This window comes from Pseudopodoces humilis, chromosome 1 (genome assembly GCF_049639895.1).
Source record: "Pseudopodoces humilis isolate 2021_Gansu_Grassland_sample_001 chromosome 1, ASM4963989v1, whole genome shotgun sequence".
Lineage (NCBI taxonomy): Eukaryota > Metazoa > Chordata > Aves > Passeriformes > Paridae > Pseudopodoces > Pseudopodoces humilis.
The window spans coordinates 14,815,940-14,834,313 of record NC_142200.1 but is presented as its reverse complement, the minus strand read 5'-3'; the positions used below and the strand labels follow the sequence as shown (position 1 = coordinate 14,834,313).

At 37.2% G+C, this 18,374-nt stretch overlaps 1 protein-coding gene across 4 annotated transcripts in view; it reads right to left on the bottom strand.

Annotated features, from left to right (window-relative positions):
- Positions 1 to 12,005: 12,005 nt before the first annotated feature.
- The window catches only part of TRPS1 (transcriptional repressor GATA binding 1), a 213,033-nt gene continuing 206,664 nt past the window's right edge, over positions 12,006 to 18,374 (bottom strand). For all 4 annotated transcript variants that reach the window (XM_005516951.3, XM_014256583.2, XM_088059620.1 and 1 more), the window contains one exon: positions 12,006 to 18,342. In XM_005516951.3, the coding sequence (XP_005517008.1) occupies positions 17,281 to 18,342 (1,062 nt within the window). In that variant the 3' untranslated portion in view covers positions 12,006 to 17,280. The remainder of the gene's footprint in view (positions 18,343 to 18,374) is intronic.

The window sequence follows — 18,374 nt, the reverse complement described above, 5'->3', positions numbered from 1 at the left end:
TGCTTCCAACCTGAACCTTAGGATCTGCAGAAGCTAAGTAGATGGGGATGGAAGAAAAGTCAGAAGTCCAACAAAATCATTGACGAAACCTCCTGATTCTAAGTAAAAAGCTGTTCTCACTTGCTCTGTCTGATAATCTTTGTTCTTCTTCATAACAACAAAATTGGTTTCAAACTAAATCCTCCCATGGCATATAGTATCACTGAATTTGGTTTAAAATGCTGCTATTGAGCTGCATCACCCATAAATTGATCAGTGACAAGAATTAGAAAAAATATTTTTGGTTGAGAGAAAGCCTTATCAGGGTGAAAGTATGAGGCTATGTTGGGATGCCTTGGCTTAGAAAACAGTATTTTTTTTCATTTTCACATGTCATTGTATTAGAGGTAGGAATGTGTGTTTTATTTCTAAAAGATGAGCCACAAATAATATTGAGGTAAATTCAAAAGACAAAAACTGGTATTCAGGAAATATAAGTAAAAGACACTTTCAAACTAATTTTCACTCAGTAAGATAAACACAGAGGAGAAAAAAAAATAATTTAAATTACGATAAGTATTTCAAAGCCATGGTGGAGCACATAGAAAGTCAGCAGACAGTGCTAGGACTTGTTTTAAAGACCAGGGTCTTTCAAAAGAACTTTTAAAAGTCCTGATACTGGTTACATTTTCTCTAATGCTGAAGACTGGACTGTAGCTGTCAGCAAAGGGACAGCTGGGCTAAAAGGTGACAGATCCCTCCCCAGTCTATCTCCCAGCTGCAGAGCTACTGTGTTTACACTTGATGCTAAGAAAGTTATACAGCCAGGAAGACACGGAAAAAAATATGAATGAAAAGTCAGCTGTCAGCAGAAAGGGAAATGAAGGCTAAATAACAGAAGTGAAAGCTTTTAAGCAGAAAAAAATCACAAGAGAAGGTGTCAGGGATAATGCCATTAGCAGTGACAAATGGAAATCATTGATTAAGAAAGTAGTGAAAGCAGGCAAGGGAAAAATGACTCTGAGCTTTTATTCAGCAGTTTCAAATCTTTCAAAGATTCCTACCACCACTTCTTTCAAATGCAGAAAATACATTAGGCATAATAAAAACACTGATCAAATCCTTGTCAGCCTATATAATGAGTTAGATCTTTCAGAAGAATTGCCTGTCTATTGTGATACAAGCCTAATATCTGAATATCAGTGATTTACTGTTATTGTTTTGGCTAGATTACAAGACTTGGAAAATGAGATTAGAAGTTTCTGTATGTGCAGAACAAAGGGCCCAGTCTAGTATCCTGAATCCATAATTTTTAAAAATTTATTTAAAAATCCATAAATTTTTAAATTTACTTTATATTTCTGAACATGATGAACTTATACCTGACCCATTTTTTAGGAAGTCCACCACAGTCCAGTTACTCCAATACTATTCCTTCTCCCTCTGAGTCTATTAAATTCTTCAGCAGAAAGAGCTCAACTGAAATCAATTGAAGTTTTGCCTTTGACTTCAACAGGGCCAAGATTTTCCCCTGTTCCTTTGACAACACTCACAAAAAGACTGATTGCAATTTAAAAAGCTGAATCCTAGACCCCATATCTGCCAATCACACTTACTTCCTCCAGTAAACTTACTTCTGGAGTTCCCAGAGCATTCCTCCTCTGTGTGCCTGGCTTCAGGGTCAAAGTACTTCAGAAAATTGACTGTCTTTATTTTTTTTTATTTTGTCAGAACTGAACATGCTGGAGGTACTTAACAAATATTAGTCAAAGAATAACTGCAATAATAAGGTAGCCAATTTTGTAGTAAAGCATGCTGAGATGCTATTTGGAATTACTTGCCAAAGAAATTCTAAGAAATGTTGAAAATGCTGATAAATAGATTAAATAGATTTCTGAGAAATAAATCAATGACAGCTATTTTGAAAAGAGAGAGTAAAATTACCAATAATTGGAGTGATGCAGTCAGCTATTTATAAAGCATTTATAGCTGGTGTTATAGGGAAATACAATGAACTATGATACCAAATACATTATTTTTTCATTTCTTCTCCTTTTTTTAAAAGACACGGGAGTTTCACATGTTCTCCCAATGCTTAACATCCCCAGCAAAACATAAAATTGATTTTTTTCAACTTAAACCAGAATTATGCAATTTCCAGCTAAACCAGAGTGATGTAATTTATCTTTTTTTTTCCAAAACAACTAAGAAAACAATCAAATGTCTTAAATGAGAAGGTGACTGCAGACAGTCTTTGCTAGTTTTATCCACTAATGAAGTGAATAGCAAGTGAATAGCAACAATGTTTGACATTTCTATAGAGTCTTTCATCCCAAATCACCTTAATCAATTTCATATCCACTTAGACACATCTTTTAGCACTTACATATGACTGAAATCAGACCGCGGAAATGATAGGGCAGTACACATTAAAAAAAAATCTGTTTTATTTTGAAGTTCAAAAGGGGAAGGATTGCTTTTAACAACGGAAATTATATGGGAAGATGTTCAAGAGACTGAACAGAGACTCTATCCATGATTGCACTTGTAAAAGTCACAGCAGAAGATTGTTTCTCAAACAGATGAAGTATTTGGGACCGCAGTATTCTTTCTTATTTAGGTGAAGATGATGGAGGTCCTGCAGAAGCAGATCCATGTTATGAAGCTTGCCAATCTTTAGTACAGGTGAAATTTTTCACCATTTAGGTTTCTTTCTTTAGCAGACAATAAGCCCCTCCTTCTTTCCTCCTTCCCCCATAATCAAAATAAACATTGTCTGAGTGGTGACAATCCACTGGCATAGCAATTTCTTTTAAGCCCTGAGCCTTTAAAAATATGTTTAATATGACTAATTCCACTAATAATATAATTATAGGAAATTTAATTAAATGCTAACAATTATCTCCAATAAAATAAGTGAATAGCACAAATTTATCTACAGTATTTTGGCACATTACGGAAAAAGTTAAGAAATTTCCGCTCCTTTGTCTCAGGTTTGTATTTACATTCATTGAAACTGAATCCAAACGTTTTCTGATTAAATTAAATGAATAGGGTGTGTTCTCAGCCTAGCTTTGTACCTTTTATAGGAGTTTAACTCCTTGACTTGTGGATCTTTGGGAAACCTAACTTCTACTAATCTAGAAAAACAATTTCTTTAATCATCTAGGTTATCTTCCTAGTCTAGAATTATTCCATTTTTAGTCTCATTAAGTACTATAACACTTTAAATTCTCAAGACATATCTCTTTTCCTGGAAACATTAGATTAAAATCTTTACCTGAGCCAACACACAAGGACTTGAGAATGTGTACACTGAGAAGTCTGGCAAAGGCTATGTTTACAGAAACATTTTTCTTTACACCATGCTCTTGGCAAAAGTAAGATGTATCAAAAAAGGTGAGCCTATATCATGTTCCAGCAAATGAAGATCTGCATTCACTCAAATTTGCAGAGCCTCCAGCTTCACTCTTTAGTATATGAGACAGACATGCAGGACTCATTGCGGCATATATCATGCATACTTTTTTTTCTTGAATACTCATCTGACTCAGAAAATTGTATTTGCCATCTGGAAAATACTTTGTCAAATCAAAGTTAGCTGATGGAAATGAAAGGTGAAACCAGAGCACTCTGCTCAGGCTGATCTGCCCAAGATGGCAGTACTGAAATGCAGGCAGCAAAAAAGGCCAGGCAGCATAATTTAAAACACTGACCAAAAACCCCAGGCTGTTGGATATAAGTGTAATCACATTATTGTTTACATTGTTCCAGGTTAAACTGAAATGTGCTTAAAAGTTTTGGAGAACTGAAAAACTTAGTGACAAGGGATATATTATTAATGATTGCATTGGTAATTTTGTGTGCTTTTATTAGGATCTAATTTTGTTACAAAAGCTATAATGGGAAAAAATAAAGATTATTTAGATGGGAAGATCAGTCAATTCAATCTTATATAATGTTAGAATATTACAGACATCAAACTTGGAGAATATTATTAATATACTGAGGGACTGCAGAGAAATAATAAAAAGGAAAAATTGTCAGTGGAATTTTTTCAGTGGAAGAGTACAAGATACAGGATAAAGAAGTTGAGAACACTTATTCAGACTTAGAGAATAATAGTGGTCCTCTAGCAGATGTTAAAGTGAATATGTCCTAATGAATTCATGCGCATGAACAAATGCATATATATGCAGACACTCATAAAGACCTTACCTTTGAATTCAGTGTTTAGCTCAAAAAGCTTGCCTGGATTAAATATAGAACAATGGAATATCTTATAAGAAAATAAATTCTTTCTGCTGATCTAAGTAATTTCACATATCTTTATATCTTCATGTCACAGTATCCATTTCACTTACATTCCACTACTGGCAGCTATGACACTTTGAGAAAATAAGATGTTTTTATAACTGTATACATATAATATAATAATCTTAAGCAGTATTCTCACAATGAATGTTCAGATCCTGCCTTTTTGAAGGCAGGAAGGAGTACATTAGAAGGGCTGGGAAATTACTACTTCTATCTCTAAACTAGCAAGAGGGAAGGCATACCTACAAAAGAGAAACCAGCCATAAAATTGCAAATTCCAGTAAGAACTGCAAAGCAAATGAAAGTAAAGGGAAGATTGTCAAATTCTGTCAGATTTTTGGTAAAGGCTTATGGTCCATCAAACTTCTCTTTGGCCACTATTGGCAAACATGTTTCCCTTGTGCTCTGCTCTGCCCAGGCTTTATTAATTAAGGAAGGTTGGGAATAATCAATACTTAAAACAAGAAATCTCTAAGGAAACCCATAAACTACATGAAATTCTCTTGATTTACATCAGTTCTTTGGATTAATAAAATAAGGGTAGACTGTGACTCTAGCAGGCATCCAATTAGTGGAAATGGGAAGGTGTGGAAAAGATTAAGAAAAAAATCAAGGTGTTATATGCCATTCCTGATATCTCAGCAGTGCAATGGGAAAGAGGGATATTCTTTTGCTCAGTATGTATCTAAATTGGTTTTCAATTCTGTTTAAACAAATTTAAGAAACCTCACTCAGAATGTTTTATGGAAATTTCAATACATTTCAAGGGGTTCTGAAGACTTCCAGTGAATAAACTCTGTAATCTCTTCCGAAATATTTGCTTTTCAAATAAACAATAAATAGCTGCAATCCAAATTGAGAAGCAGGAATCAGTATGTCAGCCCTGTGGCTTCTCTCACTGTAAGAAGGTAGACAGAAGATAAATCCTTCCTGCACACACTTTAGGATTCATTGGTATGTACTCACAGACATAGCAATCTGAGATACATGTTACGTGTTTGCTGTATCTTCTTTATTCAGTTTCCAAATCATAATAATAATGGAAGTTAATTTAAATATTCTAAGCCAAGATATTCCATGTGTTTCAGTCATACAACTTCAGATACATTAAAAAGAGGCCTGATTTTCAGGAAAGGTAGTTGTTCAGTTGCTGAAAAAGCAGCTGTAAATTATTTTAAAGTGGAGTCCCAAAATATATTCATTTTTTAAAGACTATGTCATTAAAGTATATGCAGAACAATGCTACAGATCTGTAGTACCTGGCCATAGCTCCTTCTCTTTATGCTTTGCTTTCAGTGGGATCTCAGTGGGGTTGAGAAGTTCCAGTCTCAGGTGACTGATGAGCAGTCACAGAACTTTGTCTTCGTAAATTAGTATTAATTATTATAAAAGTATCAAGGAGAAGAGGAATACCATGAATTGAAGAGCGCCTGCAACTTTGATTCCAATCAGATGTTTTGGTGGTTCCATAGGCAAAGCTAGGGATGATATTTGGGAATCTTTCATTTTCAAATACGAATTATAATTTTTTTCCTATGCAGAGGTAAATTATGCAGCAATCAGTGATGAGCTGTAAGGGGCAGAATGGAATCAAAGGCAAGACTGAGTTGGAGAAAGAAGCAGCAAAAGAAAAAAACTACCTAGTAAAAAATGTTGACCTAATGAGCACAGGAAAGAAGAGATTAAATTTTCACCATCCAGTTCCCTTTATCTCCTTGTCTTCTCTCCTGTAGTGATTTATTTTGGTGAGGAGTCTGCAGTGCTTGGCTCTGTGGAGTACAAGGGCAATTTAGCAGTGGATTTTCGACTGGCATAGGCAAAGTACTTGCACTAAGAAGTTGTGGGATGTAAGAAAAATGTCAGTACTTGCCCACTGTTCCAAGTGTAAGGAAAAGCAGACTGCAGTTGTGCCAATGAAGGACTGTTGAGCCATGGCTACCAGGGGACCAGGGGCATCCCTAGCAGCTGCAGGGAAAGAAAGGTCTTTAGGGTGTTGCAGCTGCAGTTTTACTCCTCATCCTGTATACAGGCCTTGAGCAAAAAATTTCACAGTTGTGCAGATGAGAATCTGCTCTAAACCAGAACCAGTCCAGCTCCCCACATTGCAGGTTTCTGATCACTTTAGACTAATAGCTGCCAAGAAAAGTCTCACACTGCCTTTTCCCACATCACCGACTGCTCATTTTACCTCCACTTACCGCTGACACAGGTGTTTTTGTCACTGCTGGGAACTGCATTGGGGAATTCATGGGGGTTAAAAGTCAGCTTTCTGGGGCAAGTGGGAGACACAAATATTTGTGCTAGTAGAAGGAAGAGAGCAGAAGAGAGAGCAGGGCAGATAGGAATGGGTCTGCAGCTTTTGTCAGGATCTCCAGTTTGCAATGTTCCTGAACTGTGGTCTCAGGCAGCTGATGAAGAATGAGAAAATGCCTTGTCTTACCCAAGGCATGTTCCCAGTACCAACTGCTGTCTTGTGCAACAGCAGTCGGATCCCACCCATAGTCCCTGGAACTTTGCTATCCTTGTGCACTAAACAGCCCTATGAACTTCTTAGGAATAACCTTTATTTTGTACGTTTGACAACTATTATATTTTATTGAAATTCTGTTTTTATATAATCACACATTTCACTCTTGCTCCATGGATACTTTTTCCAGTCCTCATGTTCCAATCCAAAATTCCTTTTTCCTTTTTAATTTTTTTTTTTTGTTTGTTTGGGGTTTTTTTGGGTTTTTTTGGGTTTGTTTTTTTTTGTTTGTTTGTTTTTTAATATTTAGGTTTTCTGGTGTTCTGCCAAATATCTTTATCATCTTAGACTGTATGCAGGGCAAAGCCTCCCCTTTTATGTGTGCCAGCAATTCAGCTCTAGTGTGCTATTCCATGTCTCTTCACCAGCAGCACAATCTCTCGCCAGGAAATGGAGAAACCTGGTTTAAATGCAAACTTGGGATGTATACATAAATCCATCTTTATAACTTTTTGTTCTGCTTAATCTGAAACAATTTATGTAGAAAAGTTAATAGTGTATTTTCCATGAAAAGTTTTTTAATATACTAGTTTGCCTAGTGCACAGAGAAGAGGGTTTGCATAATATCATGACTAAAAACATCACAGAAATCTATGGCTTTAATTTGAAGATGACATCAGAGAATGATTGAGTGAATCTTCAAAGACAAGAATTATATGATTGGTTAAAAAGCTGCACCTAGATTTTTTAAAATACATAATTAATGTAGTTCAGGGTCTTTTTGTAGACTGGCTTGGATGAGAGAGCTAGCAAGAATATACATTTAAATGTGGAACAGACACAAATCCAGCTTGTCAACTGTCAAACCAAAAACTTCCTAGAAGGAGAGTTGAAATAAAACTTATTAAGTTCTAAGTAAAGCTCATTAAATTGTGTTGAAACAAGTCCTTTTAAAGAAGTGAAGTTTTCAAAACAGCACTAAAGTGTTTTGTTATAAAAGAAGTAATCTTTGTCCTTTTCTGGGCAAGAAGAACTGTGTTGCCTCAGAAGTGTTGGTAATTATAACAGCTTGGAATGGATGGCCATGTTCTGTGCTATGAAACTGGAAGAATGGGAATGTTCATTGTTGTAGCTTCTTTATTTGTAGTATCAGAAACCAAAGATTTGCCCACAAAATTCATAATATAGGACAACAGACAGTAGGACCATGATCTATTTGATCAAGTGCAGACATCTGCTATGTACATATTGTATAGCTGTCTACAAACAAGCTAAACAATAGGATCACCACACACTCAGTAGCAGGAGACATTTCCTTCTTCCCAATGTCTGTCTATATGTATGATGGATATAAAACTGCTTTGTTTTTACAGCTTATCTAGAGAAATACAGCAGATTATCAAGAAAGCTGTTCCAGACACCCTTGTCAGACAAGGGGAACGAGTTGATGGAGGCAATGACAATACCAGCAAATCAAAAGAGGTCGAGGCCATTTTCTGGTCTTAGGAGACTGGGATAGTTCTGCTTGGAAACCTGCTGCTCCCCCAGAGAGAGCCCACACACTGAAGCCTTGTGGCAGGTGCCTCAGGACCTATCCCACAGCTCTTGGTGTTTGCTGCTTCTTTAAGGGAATGGGCACAACCCATTCCTTCCTCATCCCCTGAGACCTGGGAATTGCCTCCTCTGTGATAATTCCCCAGCTGTACATGGGAGCTGGTTGGAGGCAATGCTGGCCCTAGACAAAGCACACTAGGGACTGCTGTAGCCACTACAATTTTCAGCCATGATCCAACCCCTGTGAATGTGCCTGTCTTGATTTATAGAGAAGTTTGCCAGAGTTGTGTTAACAAGTGTGATAGCAACGTCAGTGCATCAGCAGTCCAGCATGTTATGCTTAATCATAGAGGTTAATGTATAATTACTAGGGATATATTGCAGTAAGTTATTATGGAAATATAAATAGATGGAAAGACCTCTGTGCTCCTTTATAGTTAAGAGCCACGTGTTTAATGGGGTATTGTGTACTTGCATACAGCTCTGATCTCAGAGGCCTGTGTATTAGAGAGCTCTTGATATGCTCCACTTTCCATCTACAGCTGCACTTCAGGTTGTTTTGGCTTTTGTCTCCAATTGCTCCTTGCTGTATATACTACACTCATAAGGGAGAAATATAAATTAACTGTGTTTGTGAGCATTTATAATCACAAAATTATCTAGGTTAAAAGGGATTTCTGGACATCATCCAGTATGGACCTCTCTAGTGGGTGGCTATGAACATCTAATATGCTCCTGCTCTGAACATTCAACTGACTCTCTCAAGAAAATGAGGATTATATTTTGCATTTACAGTTGAGTGTCCAAAGTATTGCAATGTGAATGCCACCCTTAGGGAACATTAACTTTGAAAAATCACCTTACCTTTCTGAAAGGCTTTCACATCTCTTACTTTCATAGCCTGAAATATATTTCTTTTTTTATCTGATTCCAGAAGGGAGGAAAATACTCAAATTTGTTTAAAAGGAAAAGAAAATGTTCTCATTTTTCTTTCCAAGATATTTTGTTTTAAAAGATAAGTGCAAAGTATCTAGTTCCACTCCTTAAAAAGTTAATTTAGAGAGCCTTCCTGATCCATTTCTACACACTTGTTTTCTTATTTTTTTTAAAAGAATGCTACAGTGAGAAGAGAACTAGCTTAGCTTTATGTTGGGGCTTTGCTTTTTATATTACAAGCCATAAAAGAAATTATTTCATTCAGAAAAAAGGCTAGAGCAGCTGCATTGCCTTTACAAAAAAAAAAAAAAAAAAATTAAAAAAAAAATTAAAAAGCAGCTCATCTGTGGCATATTTAAGACATCATCTTTACAGAGTGTCATAACCAAAGGTTTTTTGGTTTTGTAAAATGTATTTCTTTCCTATTCTTTTAAATGGTCATATTTCTTCTCTGTCCAACTCCTCTGACACTGTACCAGCGCTGATGGAGCTGTTTGGACGTGGGTGGCACAACTGTCACTGTATCAATCTCACCATTAAGCTGTCAGTTCCACGGTAGCATTTGGAGCCGAATCAGACAGTTCCACTGGCATTGCATCCACATTGTGTGAAAGACACTTCTATTCCTTTGGATGCGTAGGAGACACTTTCCTTTACAGCAAGGACCCACTGGCACTCTTGTTCTGCACACAAGGATTAGTCAGACCCTTCATGGAAATCAAAGGAAGCTGGTGTCAGTACAAACTCTCCATCAGGTTTCAGGTGTCCCCACTGCCCAGCCTAATTGCCCATCACAGTTAAACTTCCAGGGTAGACTTCCACTGAGATTCTTGATTTTATATCCCCACTGTCAACAATCTTATAAAGACAGGCTTGTTTGTGATTTATAATGAATAAGGTTGTAAGAAAACTAGGCCATTTCTAATAATAGAATACTCTCAAAAGAACCCCACTTCCCCTCCATATGGAATGAAGCACCCTGCTTATTCATTCTGTCCATTTTCTTTTGCATTAGCACCTGTTCTGATATTTACTTACTTACTTTTTTAATTTAAACTTCATACATTTATAAATCTCATTGGATAAGGGTCAGGACCTGCTACTAGCAGATGCATTCTCTTTTATATTCTCAGACTGGCTGTACTAGGGACAACAGAGTTTTAACCTATGTCAAGATATGACAGCAGTTAAAATTTAAAAGGAAATAAACAAGGACACTGCTGCTAGAACAAGAAGTCCCTAGATTCTTGGCCAAAAGTTAAACCTTATGATAGTATATTAAGACTGATAACTCTGTTAGTGTGCACTTATATGAGCTGCTTATATGTGTAGCTGATGCTGTAAGAGGAAAGCATTAACAATGCAAGTAGACTATACAAATAGTGAAACCACAAAGGAACATTTGATGTCTTCAGCTCCTACAATTATGAGCTCACTTAAGTATCTGGAGATAGATGTGCACTATTAAACACTGTTTTGAGCTCCGATTAAAGACATACTGCATTGGTCAGGGATAGTTTTATAGTTATAACAGAACTTTGGATTAAATCTTGTTAATCTCAAAAGATGTTAAAACAGAATATGCCATTTTTATAGTCTTACACAATGCATACTGGCCAGCTTTTGCATGTAGCATCTTTTTCAAAATGCATAGTTGATGTCTCCAAAACTGCTTCTCCTCATATATGAAAGCTTTTCTTTTCTTTGTTGCAGTTATTATTTTTATTTAATGTCAGGAAATTAAAAAGAGACTGAAAATGCATAAGGTTTTACATCCGAATTCATTGGAAAAATGAGTCATAGAAGTTATTTTTGGCATGGTGCTCTTACAATTAAGCTCTAGAACATTTCTACCATCATAAACAGACTTTACCATTTTGTATTAGTTTAAAACAATATTCTGTATGAGATTGAACAAGCTCTCAACCATGGAGATGATACAAAACCTATGGAGAAAGGAAATTACAGCATAATGGAAATGATGGCTGGGAGCCATACCACCCAGATCTGTTAGCTCATCTGAACAGAAATGCCAGGCTGAGCTGATTTGGTCAGTGCTTTGCTTGGGATCTCTGAGGAAACCTCCAAGGTTGCTGAAGGAAGTGGTGGCAGCAACATTGTAGGTGGTATTCTCTGTTCTTGAGTCACCACTGGGTCAATAACCTGTGTGATGGGAGCCAGCAGGATCCTATTCTCCCATGGAAGAGCAGCGGGCATGATGTGAAACCACTGTCCTGAGTATCAGGAATTGTTTCAAGACCATCATAAACTTTGTATGAGGAGCAGACCTGGTGACCCTAGCTGATCACATTTCAGTATCAGCCTTTCTTTCATAATTTCTCCAAATTGTTGCAGTACTTCCTCTTCCTTGGGGCGGGAGAATAAAACCGGGAATGTCATGCCAGGATGATGGAGTACTGAAAAACGTTAGACTCCATTGAAAGAGACTTTCACTCAAATCCTGTCATTAACTTGAATGAAATTTGGATCACATCTAGAGCCCTTAGTACAGAAAGACTGTGACAGGACTAATGTGTTTTTGAAGGAGCTCTTCCCTTTTCACGCCTTTCCTGTTTGAGCAATGCTGCCTTTGCCTTTCAGCCATAATCACCAGCCATTACTCAGAGATGCTGTCAGGCCCCATCGTGCTCCCAGGGCAGCTCGACTCCAAATTGTTCTCCTCCCCAACCCCACTATGGTGTAGTGACACTATGACATTACTTTCTCCCCAGAAACAACGACAGAGATCTGATTTATAACTGGTGGTAAAACTTTATTATTCAAGTTTAGATGTAACAGACATCTTTGCTGCCTGAAGATTGTTTGCATAAGAAATACACCAAGAACATGTTTGTGAGTAGAAATGAACATGCACTATGAAAACCAAAAAACAAAACAAAACAAAAAAAACCCGAAACAAAACAGAACAAAAAACACATCCATGTGTTGTAAGGACAAAACATTAAGAGCCAGCATTCTAGAGTCAAATCAGGGCTACAAGTTTAATGATGGTTTTTAGCAACATGAAGTCATTCTTTATGAAGTAATTTTTTTTTTTTTTTTTTTTTTTTATTTTTTCCTGCTGGTGAATTTTCTATAAGCTAAATTTACAATGGCATTTTGAGATGTTTCCTTTTCTCCTGTTCTCCTACACAGAGCTCAGAGGCCAAAATGATAGGAATGGAAAACTGTGGTAGTTGTTACAATGTTTTTACTTTACGAAGTGTAATTTTACTTCCCCAGTAAAAGAATTTTACTAAGTGTAACAAAGAATCAAATGAAACTGGTATTTATCTGGCTGTCAGCCATTTAATTATTGTCTTTTATCCTCTTAAAGTAAATTGGGGTGTGTGTGATCAGTATACAGGTAGCATCTCCCCAACTGCCAGCTTTCCAGAACTGGCTGAATGAAATAAAAACTGTGAAGAAGAGGGTAGTGAAGAATCCTATTCTGAGGTGAGAAAAATTAAGTAAATAATTTTACTTGGCCCATCTTAACTTTAGAGAAAAGTTTAGAAGGGATTTCTCACTTATCTATCACATTTGGGATATGCTGACAAATTACTCACTGCTCTTTGCCAAGCATAACTGTCTCCACAGAAGCAGAAGGAAATATATCTACCCTTCTGGCTGCACAGAAGCGACCTTCTAATCTCCTTGGCTTTTCCTGACCAGTATTAGGAATTAGCATGTTAAGTCAGCCAAGAAAAATCAATACAGGAGCAAAAATGAGAATATATTTAGACATACTGGGCAAAAAAGCAGATGGTAGACAACATCCTCAGCACATAAAGCAAGTAGTTATGACTACAAAACAACAGTGTCCAGTCCAAGGGTGGACTTGAAAGTCCGTCCCTGAACTGAGTACTAATCCACAGTTGCCAAATCAGTTTTTCCCATTGCACAATCACTATGTTTCAGCACTGTATACAATTAGCATCAGTCACTTGTCCTGCTGCCCCTCTAACTGCAAAAAAATAATCTATTGTACACAGTGTGTCTCAAACTTTTGAGATGTCTCAATTTTTTCTCTCTTTAAAAGTGTCACAGTAGACAACAGCGCCTTTTTTAGGCAAAACCAAGATATGTGCATCCAGTGTCTTTCCCCCTTTCTGGATAGTCCATGAAAAATTACGGGAAGAGTTTCATCAGCACAGTGGCAATTAGGTGCAAAGTACCTTTTGGAAAGTACTCTAAGTTTAGCACCTGAACAGAAACTGTGCTCTGAAACATCTTCATCTCCTGCAGCATTGAGGGGGCAGCAGCCATGAAGTGACAGCTTGGAGACAATCTGGTTTGCAGATGATGTCACAGGATGGCTCCATCTATACAGAGAGTTACTGGAAACATTGTGCCTGTTCCACAATCTGATTAGTGACAGGCACCACAGATCCTCTCATTTTGAAGCATATACTTATTTGGTTGTCCAATTTGGGACATGTTTTAAGATCTTAAACTACCATTTCTTTAGTAAGAGAAGTTCGCCACCTTGAAGCTGACAAATTGAGAACAAAGACTGATCCTTTGAAAGTTCAATTTTTAGTGCTGTAAGTTGGTTGAAACACAGTGGGTGCAGTAATTACTTGTGTGTGCTAACATTGGTTTCCATCTGAAAGTTATTAAATGAGATTATTCTTTTCCAGTGTCAGGATTTTTTTTTTTCTTTTTATTAGTACCCATTGTGAGGGGGTCTGGAAGATGGATGGAGTCACCTCTCTTTTGTTAAGAAACAAAACTGTGCTCCCCCTATCCCGATCAAAGAGAACAGGCTACAGCAAAATCCCATTTCTTATAAAGCAGAAATCTTAGAACATCTCAATATGTCATGGCAAGAACAATGAATGTTTTTTCAAATTTTATTTGCACCATCTAGGTGTGCAATAGTAACACTCAAAACTCTGTCTTGTTCTTTGCACTCATAAGATTTCATTTCTCCTCATCCCCAAACCCTGATATGTGTATTTCCTGTTAATTTGCCTCTGCTTCTGAGTTTAGCAAGAAGTGTTATGAAGTTCAGGGTAGTGCTCAAGTCTTACAATGCACGTGTCCCTCTAAAATATTTTGCCATGAAGATGCAGCTTCTGTCAATGAAGAAGCCAGAGGAACTGGTAGGTCTTAAGTGAAGTAAGTCGAACCAGTAACTACTGAAGGTCGGCAGGCAGCTACCTTTGAAGCAGATAAAAATCACTGCTTGCTGAGTATAACATCTTCCTTGGAAAAGCTGAAAAGGACACACACTGGACCCTGACGTAACGAAACGAGGGCAATCTATTTCAGTCCCCACAGAAAAAAAAAAAAGAAACAGAAAATACCCAACAAAAATAAATCCACAAAAACCAAGTCAGAACTTATTACTGGAGAACAACAGTAAAAACATAACCAGACTTTGTCACTGGTATCAAGCTGGAGATTCATCTAAAAAATAGAAGAAGAAGAATGTGGCCCAACATCCTTTGCTAACCTAGAACACTACTGAAGGGTTACAGAACTCAACCACAGCAGATTGAGTGGGACGTTCCATATGCTGCTCACCAGTAAAGAAGCAATGGGTGGAGCAGGAAGGAATGCAGCCTAATGCTGAACAACAGCCTGTCTGTGCCTAACAAATCAGAGAAACTGTGCAATAATGTTTCACCTCTGTGAAAATATAACACCTAAATACTGCCAAGGTCAGTGAGACCTTTGGTGATCAACTGTGTAAGTGCCTCTCACGCTTGGTGATATTTGTTGCCAGCTGCTTTAGGCACATTATTTCTCAAAAGACTATCAAAGTGCTGAATGTTTAGGCCAGTTCCCTCCTGGTTTTCCTTTTGCCAACCCCTATAAGAAATTTCCTATCACCTCTCCTTTTATTTTCCACCTCCCTGTTTATCTGGTTAAGTATCTTAATAAGTGCACCAAATACTAGAAGGGAGAGTGGTGAGACTCAGGTAAGTTAAATACAAGAACTTTTTTTTTTTCTTTATGATGCTTTAGTTCAATTACATGAAAATCTGAGAAAGGCGGCATGTAAGTGAGATCAGAATAGGACCCTTTACATATTATCTCAAGAGAGGACTTTGAGTCCAGAGATATTTTTATAGAACATTTTAAAAAATAAAATGCATGAATGGAGAAATAAAAGACAACATAATATCAGAAAGACATTTTAAACTTCATTCGCTGCAACATTCATGAACCAGTTGAGCTACACCTGCCATCCAACCATAAGGAACTAAGACCCTGCACTGCGAAAAAGAAACAAACCCAAACAAAACAAAAAAGCAACTGCGTAATATTGTAAAAATGGAGTGCAATGCTACTACAGAATGCAATAAAATATCAGTGCTGCATCGTCAAACAGCACTTATCAAAATAATTTCTGAAATGTTTCTTCTGAAACACAGACAAAGCAATAAAAAGAGGATATATGTTTATCATTTTAAGCATAACAATGTGAGTTAAGAGCTTAAGAATACAAAAGTACTTGGAATGAATAGTGCTACCCTTTTTTCCTAAGTAGGCATAAAAATATTTTCATTTCCTTCTTATTTTTCATACCATTAATATCAACAAATTTCATTCATTTCATGTTATCGTTTACAACTTTAATGCACACACACAGAAAAAAAGATACCTACTGCAATAGAAATAGTTGCTTCATTACCTTGTTTGCTACATTTGCAAATGTAAACAGCGAGGCAGAGCCAGAACTGACTCTAATGCATGATGGAATATCTTTGTTGCATACGTACACTGTAGAAAATAATTATTCAATATGTCAGGCACCATTATTTGAAATGTAATACATTAATATTTACTAGAAAAATAAGGTTTTTTTCTATTTGTTCTCCCAACTTCTTTAATGAAATAAGTTAATCTGACAGTGCATCCAGTAGCTTGTAATATCTTCTACATCCCTGTGGCAAAATAATAAACTACTGGTTGGGACACTATAATGAAAATGATTAAAGTCAGTTCTTGTACACCCTTGTAGCAAGCATGGAGGCTCGTCTAACAGCACCTTTAACCAATTATTTAATATTTAGTTATTTAGCCCTATTTCCCTGAGCAGTTATGCTGAGGAGCTTTCCCTTCATGGATAGTTTTTAAAAAGCTTTATGTATTAAAAAGTACTATGAAGACATTTAATGCTACTTAGCAAAAGCTGGTATAAGTCTACTGAAGGGATTGACTGGTATGTATAGCAATGTTAAGCCTGTGGAGAAGTAACCTTAGACTTTAAGGTTTAGAAATGTAATATATTAAAAATATATTAAAATAAAATACAGCAGGTTACCTTATTCTATGCAAATTAAACCTGGAGTGTGGCTTCTGTATTAGAGAATTCACTTGCGCAAAATGGTTTTCCTAGACTAAAGTGTGCCAGAAAGAATGTAGTGATAAAATGGTAGCTAAAAATCAGCTGAGTCTGAGAAACACATAGATGACACTGCTGCCAAAGCTCTGAGGACAATGTGATCCTAAGGCATGTTGTAGGGCAGAAATTTGCCCAAATTAAAGAAAAGAAAATGACTTTTTAACATCTGTATATTTAACATGTCTAGTTCTTATATACAATGTGCATATGTTCACTACACCCCTGCAGCAGTATATACATATACACATCTTTGCACTCTTGCCAGTTATGTCTCTTACACAACAGCAAAGGTATAAATTGTCCAGTAAAATTTTCTCAAGGTTATTCGGCATGATTCACTGCATTCTGGCTAGCTTTGGTGGGCCATGTCCCACTGAATTATCTTCCTCCCCTTCTGGCCACCATCCAACTGTTCTTTTTTCTTGGTAACCCACTCATTTAAAAGAAAAAAAAAAAGAAAAAAAAAAGAAAACGTAAAAAAAAAGAAAACAAAAACAGAAAAAATTAAGAAGAAAAAGAAAAAAAAAAAGAAAATAACAAGGGATTTAATATTGGATAAGGCATGCTCTCTATATGAAGTGCTTTATAGGTCTTCACAAGACATTACAAGCTATTGAATTCCCATCAAGGAAACCTATTTCTGTTTAATTGTGCTAAGTGCTAAGGTTTACTCTTTAGGTTTTCCATTCTTTTCAGCTTGTGCATTGTTCCTGTGTAGGCCCCTCTGGATGTGAGTTGTGAAGTCATACTTGTCCGTGCAAAGATGCTGGCATATGCTGCACTGGAAAGGTCCACTGTCACCGTGGCAACTCATATGCAATGCATACATCACTTCATCCAGAAAGACAATGCCACAGTGCACACACTTGGTAGAAAGTTCATCTTGAGTACTTCTATCAACTTTCTCTGTTTTTACTACATTCAAGGGACCTTCATTTTTTACATTTGGTGGTGCCTTACTCTTTTCCTTGGAGGCACCATTTGCAGTTGGCCCAGGTCTGGAATGCTTTATCGCCAAATCTAGAGGAATGTCATTGTCTGATCCGACAGCTGAAAAATGAGGAGGCAGATTAAAGGTGGGATAAGGCACATAGTTTTGGCAAGGATTTGGTAGGCCAGGCACATGACTCAAGTAGTGTGGATTCCCAGGAACAGACAGCTTATATTTACTCCAGAATCTCAGCCAGTCAGCTTCACTCTGAAAGTCATTGTGTACAAACGGAAGTCCAAAAAGTGGGTACTGGTATTTTTCAATCGGGCTTCCAGGTGGAGAATAGTTTGGGTGTTTCACAGGTCTCATGTATTTTTCTATTGGGCTGCCTCTCTCTGAGCTTCCTTTCCCTTCTGATATCGATGAACTGTTTCCTGGGTCTCCAGTACTTTCCTGAGGACTTTTTATCTGAATGTGCAAAGGTTGCATCCTTTTGTGAATATCCAGAGTTTGGCTGACCAATATTGGCTGCTGAGCAGAATGGCTTTTAGTCAATGAACCTGGGGCCTCGTATTTACTGAGGCTGGGAAGCTGAATTTCTCTCTGATGACCTTCAGGTAAATGATCCTCTGACCTCCTCTCTAAGGGGCTTCCATTGACTTGCTCCTCACTGCTACCCCTCTGCTGTTTGTTTAGCTGCTCAGCCTGAAGTGCCTCCGGGTTAAGGCGCTTTCTTGTTCGTCTCCTAATGATCTGTTCACCATTGTTCTGTTTAATGATGTTTAAAGGCCTGGGAGTCTGCATGGAACACACAGAGAATGAACAAAAGG